The sequence below is a fragment of the Cydia splendana genome, chromosome Z (genome assembly GCF_910591565.1).
Source record: "Cydia splendana chromosome Z, ilCydSple1.2, whole genome shotgun sequence".
NCBI lineage: Eukaryota > Metazoa > Arthropoda > Insecta > Lepidoptera > Tortricidae > Cydia > Cydia splendana.
This window is the reverse complement of record NC_085987.1, coordinates 15,586,055-15,599,140: the sequence shown is the minus strand read 5'-3', so window position 1 is coordinate 15,599,140 and position 13,086 is coordinate 15,586,055. Positions and strand designations below refer to the sequence as shown.

Here is a 13,086-nt window from a genome sequence, read left to right as displayed (position 1 = left end):
CACTTCAACTGCTTTTGGTCGGCCGCGGCTTAACTTGGCAAATTTTGTGCAAATGGCAAAAAAGTACATAAAATCTTAAAAATAAACCTCATCGAAAAACAGAATGAAACTTGTACAGTAGGATAGCTGCCTTTAAGGACAGTAAAAAAAAGTGGTCTCCGAAATCCTATGTTGGCAGGTTTCTGTGTCCGACCGTATTTGTGGTACCACGTGACAGCTACATCAATTTACCTCATCGAAAAATAGAATGAAAAAAAAAACGGATTATAATAGCTAAATTAAACCTGTTGACATATGTCAACAGGATTTTTTCGGCCTCCCCTTAGAGCCGTTACGTACTGTCGACCGGTCGCCGGCGGCTGGGTCGACGGCAACTGTGACTTTGTATAGTTTATATAGGCGTTTACGCACTTAGTCGCCGGTCGCCCGGTCAACTCGGAGACTCGCTGCGTAGTAGTGGCGACGCACAAGCGACAGCTGGTTGCCGGCGACCACTAGGAACACTGGTTCAAATGGAAGCGTTTACACTGCGAGCATCTGTCGAGACGAGAAATTTGGATCCGTCTCTCTCTTAAAAATTGTTTTGAAGAACACAACATGTTGTAGTGATGCTTACGCTCAGCTTTGGTCTCCTGGCCCTAGTTGCTTATGTTTTGGTCGCCGAGAGACCAAGTCGCCGGCGGCTAGTCGACAGTGCGTTACGGCTCTTAGCCTGGTAGTTTTTGCAGTCCAACATTTATTTCTTTTATACGTTTACGGCGACTAAGTGCGTAAAGGCCTATACAAATTATAGAAAGTCAGTCGTAGTCGACTGAGTCGCCAGCGACCAGTCGACAGTGCGTAAAGGGTCTAAGGTACCTTACTCCGTACCGTATTGTCAACTAATCACATACGCCTATACGTAGTTTACGTACGGATCACACGTAGGCAGGCTAGTGAATAGATACTTTTGATGACTATTTATGAGTATTTTTGTGACAATGACAGCGGTAGCGGTAGAAATTAATAATAATAATCATTTTATAAGCGAAATAAACAAATGAGATACAATCGACAATTAAAAAAATCTACATTGTACCTACTCTGTGATAGTGTGCGAGTACAATGATTTGTTGCTTTGATGTTTCGTTTTTAGCTGTGGCGTAAGTGGCGTTTTATGGGGGGTTTACGGTCTTCTCTATTTACTAGCCTCTGCCAGGCGTGGCTCACACCGCGATTTCGTCGCGTCGCTACAAGTACATGTCGCCACACCAGTTTTGGTGTCTAGCAATACTAGTTGCCGCGCACCGCTATGCAACGGACGCCTGCTCGCGCTTGCGCCACCTTGCGGTCATATCTGTCGTAATAGATGCGTTTTGTTAGAGAGTGAACCCTCTGTATAGTCTGTCGATTCGTAGCCGGCCCTGAACTGCTAATCCTTTGTCTATTGTTAAGTAAAACCGCACGTGCTACTTACCTGCAAAAAAGGGTCTTAATTATTCTAATTGGCTCCTGAGCGCGGGCTAGTCCAACGTTCAAAAACCAGTGTAGGTGCGCTCTCCGATAACGCGCCTTTGTTACGCATCTGGTTGACACGTTTTAGACTGGTTCGACTCGCCAGCACTCAGTAACCGTAGAGAATTACACGACTCTTTTTTTAGAGGCACGTGCGGTTTTACTTAGCAATAGACGAAGGATTAGTGGCTCGGGGCCAGTTACAAATCGACAGACTATTATTTATTTATTCTGTGCCTCTGCTATCGGCTGGCGACCGCGAATCAATATCCATAGGTACTCTGTTAAATGGATCAGCCAAGTTTATGAATTATGTGTTATTCTGTCCATAACGCGGGTTAGGCAGGAGGTAAAATAACAGGCATTATTTAAAAAATAATATGTTTCTGATTTTCATGATAGTGTTAAGTTGGGATATCCGCAGATGGTCTAGAACGCAAAATGACTAGTGTGTTGTTTTGCCTAAATCGCAAATATCGCAATTAGTCTACATCGCAAACGGTTTAGAATGCAAAATGCCCGAATTATTTTTTCCGTTTTATCTTAACATTATAGCGATGTCGACGGAGCCCCGCTTGGCTCCTATTCTTTGCTGTTTGGCCTTCGGCCATTTGAAGATACCTAACGAACCTAACCTACCACCTATGTAAAATGTGGTGATATAAAAAGTAGGCATTTTGCGTTCTAGACCGTTTGCGATGTAGACTAAGTGCGATTTAGGCAAAACAACACACTAGTCATTTTGCGCTCTAGACCATCTGCGGATAACCCGTTAAGTTAACTATCTCTTAAGTAAGTTAAAAATGTTATTTTATACTTAAGCATAATAATGCCCTCCTAAGCTAAAAGGACGTATTTTCAATGAAAATTTAATGCAAATACCGCTTTTTAGCTTAGGAGGGCAGAATAGCGTAAACTAAATATTAGGTATCTGCATATAACCGTGCTACTACAGTTTACTCCATATTTATAAATTATAACTGTTAGTAAATTGAATAAACGACTATGTTTAAATCCGATATGTCGTTTTTCATTTGTATCTCTTGACATAGGTACCTTTTTAGGGTTCCGTACCTCAAATCCGACTAACCATGGTAAATCCAGGTTTATCAGTTAACCCCGGGTTAGTGAATGGTGTAAGTGGCCCTTAGTAGATAGCCCATTACCGTAAAACCCCTCAACTATAGTCCAGTACTGCAACTATGTAATGAATGGTCCACAACTTCCACAAGTTCAATAAGTAGATAATTAAGTGTAGGTATCAATAGTAATGTTCTTTTTTAGGGTTCCGTACCCAAAGGGTAAAAACGGGACCCTATATACTAAGACTCCGCTGTCCGTCTGTCTGTCTATCTGTCTGTCTGCCAGCCACCAGGCTGTATCTCATGAACCGTGATAACTAGACTGTTAAAATTTTCAACACTAAAAACAGATTATAATAAATATTTAAGTGGGGCTCCCATAAAACAAACGTGAGTTTTTGCTGTTTTTTGCGTAATGGTACGGAAGCCTTCGTGTGCGAGGCCGACTCGCACTTGACCGGTTTTTTTTTGTTATGTACATATGAGTGTTTATTTCCATTTGTAAAACTATTTAACCGACTTCAAAAAAAAAGGAGGTTCTCAGTTTGACCCGTATGTATGTATGTATATTTGTTCGCGATTATCTCACGTTTGGCTGAACCGATTTTGATGCGGTATTCAAAAAAGTGTTTGTTACATTCTGGAGAAGGTTTTAGTATACATAGATCTGAGCTGATGCTGAACCCTGGCTGTACCTAGTGGAACTCAGGTTTGGAGCAACATAGGCCCACGCAGTTTTGATCATCCGACACGCCTTGATGAGCACTTGGGAGAGCAGTACCCATGATAGAGCTGATGCTGAACCCTGGATGTACCTAGTGGAACTCAGGTTTGGTGCAACATAGGCCCACGCTGTTTTGGTCATACGACGCGTCTTGATGAGCACTTGGAAGAGCAGTACCCAAGATAGAGCTGATGCTGAACCCTGGCTGTACGTAGTGGAACTCAGGTTTGGTGCAACATAGGCCCACGCTGTTTTGGTCATCCGACACACCTTGATGAGCACTTGGGAGAGCAGTACCCAAGATAGAGCTGATGCTGAACCCTGGATGTACCTAGTGGAACTCAGGTTTGGTGCAACATAGGCCCACGCTGTTTTGGTCATCCGACACACCTTGATGAGCACTTGGGAGAGCAGTACCCAAGATAGAGCTGATGCTGAACCCTGGATGTACCTAGTGGAACTCAGGTTTGGTGCAACATAGGCCCACGCTGTTTTGGTCATCCGACGCGTCTTGATGAGCACTTGGAAGAGCAGTACCCAAGATAGAGCTGATGCTGAACCCTGGCTGTACGTAGTGGAACTCAGGTTTGGTGCAACATAGGCCCACGCTGTTTTGGTCATCCGACACACCTTGATGAGCACTTGGGAGAGCAGTACCCAAGATAGAGCTGATGCTGAACCCTGGATGTACCTAGTGGAACTCAGGTTTGGTGCAATAAAAGCACACTTTGTTTTGGTTAATCGACTTGTCGTCGTGTGCCTATGTTGCAGAGTTCCACTAGGTGGGTCAATTAACTTTTTTCTAACCGCTTTTAAAAAAAGAAGGTTCTCAGTTTGATCCGTATGTTTGTAATGTTTGTATGTATGTATGTATGTTTGTTCGTGATTATCTCGTGTTTGGCTGAACCGATTTTGATGCGATTTTCAGAAAAGTGTTACATTCTGGAGAAGGTTTTAGTGTACAGTACATGGATGGTTTGAAAAACTAATTGGACCCGGTAGGTGGCGATGCTATCGGTATACCTACCAACAAATTTAATTTGCTGAAACCGATTTGGATAAAATAGTGGGAGTGGGAGTGGGAGTCGGACTCGGACTGGGACTGGAAGTGGGAGTGGGAGCAATATGCATACAAATCGTTTAGCACCGAAACGTCGTATTATGTTTTGTCGCGATTATCATCGAGTTAGACCATCACCAACATTAGTAGGTAGTTACTAGCCCAAAATGGAGAAGATAGCAAACTAGTATTTTAGCCCAAAACCTAAAATAAATGAAGTACTTATCTATCACTAAAAAGTAATAAGTAAAAAAATTCAAAATAAATAAAAAGAAAACTAAAACAAAATAACTTAATACTAAATTACACTAAAACTAAATGAAGAGCCTAACAAACTAGTATTTTAGCCCAAAACCTAAAATAAATGAAGTACATCACTAAAAAATAAAAAATAAAATAAAAAAAGAATAAAATAAATAAAAATAAACAAAATGAAAACCAAAATAAAATAACTTAATATAATTTCTTTAAAAAAAAAGGGAACCGCCTTCAAAAAACCAACCCACTGAAAAGCACAAAATAATTTTTACATTATGGCACCCCTATACGTGTCCAGTCCCTATCCCGTCGTAAACAAATTTCTGCCAAAAAGTAATGAATTAATAATAAGAAAATTAATAATCATCCGGGTAATTACTTACTTTTTGAATTCGGTGCCAAACCAAAATTTTAGAGAACCGATATTTTAGACAACGAAGAACGCTGCACTTAACTACTTGCATTACGACGTTTACGATATTTACGACGGGATAGGGACTGAGGGGCTACCGCGAAAACCGAAATTCGCAAATTGTGGGGATCTTTCTCTTTTACTCCAATGAAGGCGTAATTAGAGTGACGGAGAAAAATGCCCGCAATTTGCGAACTTCGATTTTCGCGGTTATAGCCCTGGACACGTATAGGGGTGTCATGTAAAAATTATTTTGTGCTTTTCAGTGGGTTGGTTTTTTGAAGGCGATACCCTTTTTTTTTTTAAGAAATTATATTAAGTTTTTTTATTTTGGTTTTCTTTTTGGTTCTTTTTATTTTTATTTATTTTATTTGCCTTACAACTTAAAAAATCTAATAAAAGTCACACCTGGTGGCCGATTTTTTTAATTTCGACCGCTCGATTTCGTGTATGTCGTTCAATAATATCTCCACTACTAGGCATTTAAATTCTACTAATAGAATTGTAAACGAGTGGTCAATACTACTCGATTCCAAATTTCTATCGCTCGTATTTTAAAAATTAGCAATCCGCCGTGTTCGACTGATTTTCGACTATTAAAATTTTGAGTTGTTTCCTTGTGTTGCCTGGTAGAATGAATTGACTTTTAAAGGATGAATTTGAATGATAAATAATTTAATAACGTTTCATTTGGATTTGACTTGGTTTGATTTTATTTGATATTAACAAGCTTTTATTAGGTCGACCTGTATGTAACTAACTATGTAATGGAATCTAAGGTAACTAATTTAACCATCTTCCAAGGATCGTAGCGTTATGAAAATTGGCAGCTGTAGGTATATAGTTCTGATGACAATACAATAATATGGTACTGTCGAACTGATCTGATGATGGAGACAGGAGGTGGCCATAGGAACTCTGTGATGAAACAACGCAACCTAATTGTGTTAGGGGTTTTTAGAATTGTCTCAATGCGTATTAGTTGTCTGTCGTAAGAAAAGTACAGTCACCGATAAAAGCTTGTACCAAAAACGAAATTTTTGCCAAAAATTTATTTTACAGTAGGTTTCCTCACGTTGGTGTGCTGAAAAATGTTGTGTTTCACTCGGTGGCAAAATTTGTTTAATACCTTGTACCTTGAAACCCTCGCAGCGCACTAGATTCCACTTTTCGAAATGGAATCTTTCGCTTGCTCGGTATCAATATTAGCACGAGTGGTTAAACAACAACTTTGCCCCCTTATAAAACAAATTAACTACTATAAAACTATTTATTATTAAATATTCAGATTCGATATAAGACGAAAGGGGCGACCGCTTCGTAACCGGTTTTCCATACAAACCTATTCCCCATTTTCCTTTTACCAGCTGGTGTGGTGAAAAAAATTAATTAACAAATATTGAGGGAATATTAATAAATTTCCTTAATTTGGAGCATAGTAGGTACATTTTACGGTATTTTTTTATATTTAGGTAAAGGAGAGTCCGGACGACTTGCCCATGCAGGTTGTACCTAAACTATAACCATTTTATAAAACAGTCTTATAGTCAAAATATTTTTTATTTAACTTATGTAGACAATCTTATTTGTGTAATATCAAGCCCGGACGACGGGAGCAAAAATGCACTTTTCACTAGTGCTTAATTAAATATCGACTATTCTATCGACATCCTTACGATCAATATTTGAATCAGAAATTTATTGATCAAACTTATTATCTTACATGTCAGGTTATTTAGGTATTACAGCTACTACATATATTTAAAAAAAAATGAAGTTTCTCTTGTTACTAAAATCGATGACATGGTTCCTAAGAAGAGATCGTCGTAAGTCTTATAGTTTCAGATTTTCCCATACTGACCGATCTAAATGGGCCACCCTGTATAATAAGTTTAGATGTAATATTGTGTAACAACCTGACATGTAAGATAATAAGTTTAATCAATAAATTTCTGATTCAAAAATTGTTCGTATGGATGACGATAGAATAGTCGATTTTTAATTAAGCACTAGTGAAAAGTGCGTTTTTGCTCCCGTCGTCCGGGCTTTGAATTTATATCAGTCCAGACATCGTAAATTTTATAGCATTTTTGGTGCAGCGCGGAGTGGTGTTAACGGAATTGGTATACATAATTCCAATTGAAACGGTAAATTAAGGTTAATATTAACGTAATTAACGCTAATTAATCATTAGGGTTGAAATTGTTTATACCGCCGAAAATGCTATGTAAAATTTACGATGTCTGTATACTGTATATCACATAGATACCTACTGCTCGATTATATGTTAAATATGGCAAATTTCTGTTATCATAATTATCCAAAACTGACATCATTCTACTGCTGAGAATGCCGTCCGCCGTTTCGCATTTGTAAGTCAAGCAATGCAACTGCAATCGGTAATCAGTTATAAATAATAAATCACTTCAATGCGCATACCTACGATGCAACATGTGATTCGATTATTAGAGTATCGTATAGGTGCATTAGTCTGTGAGAGTCGTGTCGCCGTTCGCCGGCGAACAAGCGGCACGGCGTAGAGCGCGACAACGGGTGATCCGGCGACCAGTGGCCGCGCGGCGCGAGTCGCGGGCGACAGCGGGCGGCGCGGCGGCGCGCGGCTGACCGCCGGACGGCTGCGCTCCCGTGCTCCCGCGGTCTCGCGACCCAGTGCATTCTGTCGCGGACGCAGCTAGGGCACACTCGGCCACGACTGCTGTCGCCTCGGTCCTATCGCTACTTTACGACGTATTCCCGCCAAATATTTTAATATACGTGTAATACGTCTTCGCGTTTCATGGCATAAGTGCGCTATTTTGTTTTGTAATGCGTTGTTTTAATGTGTTTTTGATTCTTTTGTTTATGTTTTTACCGAAGTCGACGGAGGCGATTCGATGGCTGTAAGTACTAACGCTAAATCGCTAATATTATATACTAAGCTATTACATAGGTAGGTGGGTAGTATATAGGTAGTTGAAATATATAACTTAATTTATAATTATAACTACATACTTATCAAGTTATTTTGTATTCACTTATGAATTAAATATAAATGCAAAAAAACGGTTAAGAAGTGAATCAATATACCTATTTACCTAGAATAATAATTAATAACAGCCACGCTCACCTATAAAACTGCTTAGACGAAGAGACAGCCTGACAGTTAATTACTTACCAATTATTGTTAGTGTCAGTGTTCTTACTGTTAGAAACTTGGTGGACATTATTCTTAATAGTGTCAACGTTTAATAAAATAAGCGACACTAGGTAAGTACCAACTATTCTAAAGTACTTAATTATTCGTATTTATTGACCGTAGTTTTTGATTTCCCTTGATTTATTTTTTTGCCAGCTTTACCAAAGTATTTTGCTGACTGGTTTTTTTATGTAGGTACTTATATTATAACTAGCATAACGTATGATTAGAAATCGTTACATTTAAATAAATTATTTAAGTAAACTAATAGGTACAGGTAGCTCACGTAGCTCACGACACGACCTAAACATGTAAGACGTACTTAGTACATTTGAATACTGTTTTCGGGTTTAGTTAAATCGATTAATGCTCGTCTCCTCAGATACTTAAGTATATTTTTACAAAGTCATGTAGGAATTGTTTTATTTCCCTACACTATTGTACCGATTTTTTATTTTGCTTGATCTGTCTATTTGTTTATGTACAGTAAGCTGCAGACTGACCCCCATAGAAATTAGTCTGCAAGGGGAGGTCAGTTATCTATCTCTGCAGCTTACTGTACACTCGCCATCAGATATATCGGAGCGGCCAAGGTGTTCACAGATATCTCAACTCGCCTTTATTGTCAAGGCGTTAGAGTGCGTGTTCAGATATTTTTGAACACCTCTGCCGCTCCGGTATATCTGAGGGCGACAGTAAATCACACTCCATATGCTGCCTGCCAAGCGAAAATTCTCGGGATTTTAAATCGCCTTTGCGACTATTTTTTATAACGATTGTTTTCCGGTTGCACCTGTTTTCGTATTCAACTCCCTGTTGTGATATGTAATTATAATAACAAACCTATACTTACACAATATTCTAAGCGGTAATTGTAGTCTACAGTCTAGGTTTTGTTATTTATTTCATATTTAGGCTAATATTATACTATTATTTTGTACTACGTTCGAAACGATCTGCTGGGACGAGTAGCCGGGCGCCAATTGTAGCCGTGTTGTAGCATCCTTTGGTGATTATTGATGACCGGTCTCAGATGCCTTTTAGCATCTGGTAATAATCTCCGGCGAGTAGGTAGGTATTAGGAGATGGATGTTTAAAAATAAATGTATACCTGGGTCCCGTGACCTTTTCACACAGCCCAGGTGAAATTAAAGTAAAACGAAAATATGGAGTGAGCACTCTGTACCTACCCTAAGTTGTAAGCTTACTTATATCTCAATGTCCTGAGACTGGAATGGTCTGATAATGCAATAATGAGTTATAAATAAGTATGCACATTGAAGAATAGACCCTTTACGGGTCACGTTTTTTAGTCGAAAATTGCTCGAAATGTTTCACTCCAAAACGAGGAGCTTCATCTAGAGCCACACGCGTTGTTGGCTGACCGGCGCAGACACATCAGTCTGCGTCGGTCAAAGTGAGTGACTTGTATTATTTTAATTTAATCTTACTTAAATTTTAATTTTACTGCCGTAATGGAAGACGCCTTCAAGCTCCTGGAATGGGAAGGACTTGGCATCAACATCAACGGCGAATACATCACTCACCTTCGGTTTGCCGACGATATCGTAGTCATGGCAAAGTCGATGGAGGAACTCAGCATGATGCTCGATAACCTCAAACGAGTTTCACAACGGGTGGGCTTGAAAATGAACATGGACAAGACGAAACTTATGTCTAGTGTACGGACAAGTGGTGGCATTTTGAACAGAGCGGGAAATGGAGTCGCCTAGGTGCATTTTATGATTGATGAATAACGATAATAATAATATCTACAATAGTCCCAATGCCTGCTGAGACCGGTTCATGGGTGTCTATTGTAGCACCTGTGAACGGGTTCCAGCAGGCGTTCTACATGACATAAAAGCTCTCCAAGGGGCCTCTACGTGTTGGATCTGTGTCCCCACGCAAGCCTATCAAAAAGACGGGATTATAGGCCCGTGATATCCAAGGAGATACAAATAATAATAATAATAAGGAGGAGTCGCTAGAGCCATATGCTCCAGGGGTGGAAGTGTTAAAGGGCATAACGCCGCGAGTAACTTCGGAGAAAGCGCAGCACCACCTCTCTACACCCCTGAGCCGCTCATGCCGGTGTTGCGCCTGGCCGTCTTCACGATGGCGCATCAGGTGCCCATCTAACGAGTGGCGAGTCACCGCCTGCCTCGATAACACTGTATAACACAATGTTATGGCAGGTGTCCGGAACTCTTAGCAATAGCCCAGATTTATTTTCCACCCAAATTTAAACCATAGACCAGGACTCTTTCCATTTTTAGGGTTCCGTACCCAAAGGGTAAAACGGGACCCTATTACTAAGACTTCGCTGTCCGTCCGTCCGTCCGTCCGTCCGTCCGTCTGTCACCAGGCTGTATCTCACGAACCGTGATAGCTAGACAGTTGAAATTTTCACAGATGATGTATTTCTGTTGCCGCTATAACAACAAATACTAAAAACAGAATAAAATAAAGATTTAAATGGGGCTCCCATACAACAAACGTGATTTTTGACCAAAGTTAAGCAACGTCGGGAGTGGTCAGTACTTGGATGGGTGACCGTTTTTTTTTGCTTTTTTTTCGTTTTTTTTTTGCATTATGGTACGGAACCCTTCGTGCGCGAGTCCGACTCGCACTTGCCCGGTTTTTCTATAATAGCTCCCAATGCCTGCTGAAACCGGTTTACGGGTATCTATTTATGTACCCGTGAATGGGTTCCAGCAGGCGTTCTACATGACATCAAAGCTCTCCAAACGGCCTCTACGTGTTGGATCTATATCCCCACGCACGCCTTATAAATGACCGGGCTTAAAAACCCGAGAGTTTGTAACGGAGATAATAATAATAATAATAAGGTGGTACTAAGTACTGCGGATCGCAAGGCGGCATGGGAGAGTAAGGTGCTACACGGGCGGTTCTACAAGGCCCTCACGGGACCCGATGTGGACCTGCTCGCGTCGGTGAATTGGTTACGATTCGGGGACCTCTTCGGAGAAACCGAGGGTTTTGCCTGTGCAATTGCGGACGAAGTGATGATGACGAACAACTATCGGAAATATATCCTGAAGGACGGTACGGTCGACATCTGTCGGGCATGCCGCCGTCCCGGAGAGTCACTCAGGCATATAATTTCCGGTTGTTCTCATCTTGCTAACGGTGAGTACTTGCACAGACATAATCTCGTAGCCAGGATTATTCACCAACAACTTGCTCTTCTATACGGCCTTGTGGACCGCGAAGTACCGTACTACAAGTACTTACCTGCGCCTGTTCTCGAGAATGGTCGTGCCACGCTCTATTGGGATCGATCTATCATCACTGACAGGACTATTGTCGCCAATAAGCCTGACATCGTGCTGATAGACCGATCGCAGCGCCGGGCCGTGCTCGCCGACGTCACCATCCCCCATGATGAGAATCTCGTGAAGGCCGAGAAGGACAAGTCCAGCAAGTACCTAGACTTAGCTCACGAGATTACCGCCATGTGGGATGTTGACTCGACGATCATTGTTCCGATAGTTGTGTCAGCGAACGGTCTCATAGCGAAGAGTCTCGACCAACACCTAGAGAGACTCTCGCTGGGTGGTTGGATCAAGGGTCAGATGCAGAAGGCGGTAATTTTGGACACGGCGCGTATAGTACGTCGGTTCCTCACTCTGCGGCCCTGACCACCGGCAGCTTGGGCCAAGCCCCGCTGCCGGCGGCACCCTAGGTTAGGTTTTTTATAATGTGTTTATATATTTTTGTTATGTTTTGTAAGTGTTTTTATATTTTACTTTTATACTCACATTGTAAAATCCTAACCTAAGACCCTAATTGAATAAAGATAATAATAATAAAATGCTTTATTGCACACTACAAAGGAAATGGTACAAAAGTATGAACAGGTACAAATATGTAGGTAACAACAGGCGGACTTATCGCTAAACAGCGATCTCTTCCAGACAACCTTCAGATAGTGAGAAGGCGAAACAAATTCAGGTTAACGGGTGGTGCGAAAATAAAACAAATAATAAAAATAAAATACATATACTACAAATATAAGAAATAAAAATATACTACATTTATTACTATATAAACATTATATAAATAACAAATAAATATATACATGACAAAGGAGGCTATAAAACAACAAGGAGTTACAAGAAAAATGAACAATTAAATGATTTTTCGAAAACATATTTATTACACTTTTTAATTCTTATTCAAGTAGTGCCAAAGTGTATTTATTTATTTATTCAAGTATCTGCTGCGATGTTTACCTAATTGTGCTAAAACAATTATTTCACATGATATACAGTACACGCTATTGTTATCGTTATATACAAGATTATCGTATGGTTCAATCCACTTCAAAATTGACGATTCTGGTGGGTCATTCATATTGTTTCATTCACATTTCTGCTGTCGTGCTGTTTTCAATTATTAGCCTAGCGTATTACAACAACAAATATAGCAAACAGTTGTCTAACTCGACAACATCAAATTATTTTGTCGTATCTACAGCTTATAAAGTTTTTGGCCAGTAATTAATTAAGGTTGTTGTATATGGTTAAAAAGTATATTGATTGAATGTGAGAGAGCAAGAGAAATAGATTTTATAAGTAAAGTAAATATCATATAAAATTTGAATTTATTCATTCAATCATAAAAAGTTAGTAGATAATAACGACTCCATTTCCCGCTCTGTTCAAAATGCCACCACTTGTCCGTACACTACTGAGTTATGTCAAATGCCAATGTTGTGCCCATCCCAGTCTCTGTTGGGAACTCGGTACTCGAAGTTGTTGACTCGTACATCTACCTAGGACAAGTAGTCCAATTAGGTAGGTCCAACTTCGAGAAAGAGGTCAACCGCCGAAT

At 40.2% G+C, this 13,086-nt stretch overlaps 1 protein-coding gene across 1 annotated transcript in view; it reads left to right on the top strand.

Moving 5' to 3' along the window:
* Nucleotides 1-7,586: 7,586 nt before the first annotated feature.
* Nucleotides 7,587-13,086, top strand: part of LOC134804571 (uncharacterized) — a 54,604-nt gene continuing 49,104 nt past the window's right edge. Inside the window, exon 1 of the mRNA XM_063777680.1 lies at nt 7,587-7,930. Within this exon, the coding sequence (XP_063633750.1) occupies nt 7,857-7,930 (74 nt within the window). The 5' untranslated portion in view covers nt 7,587-7,856. The remainder of the gene's footprint in view (nt 7,931-13,086) is intronic.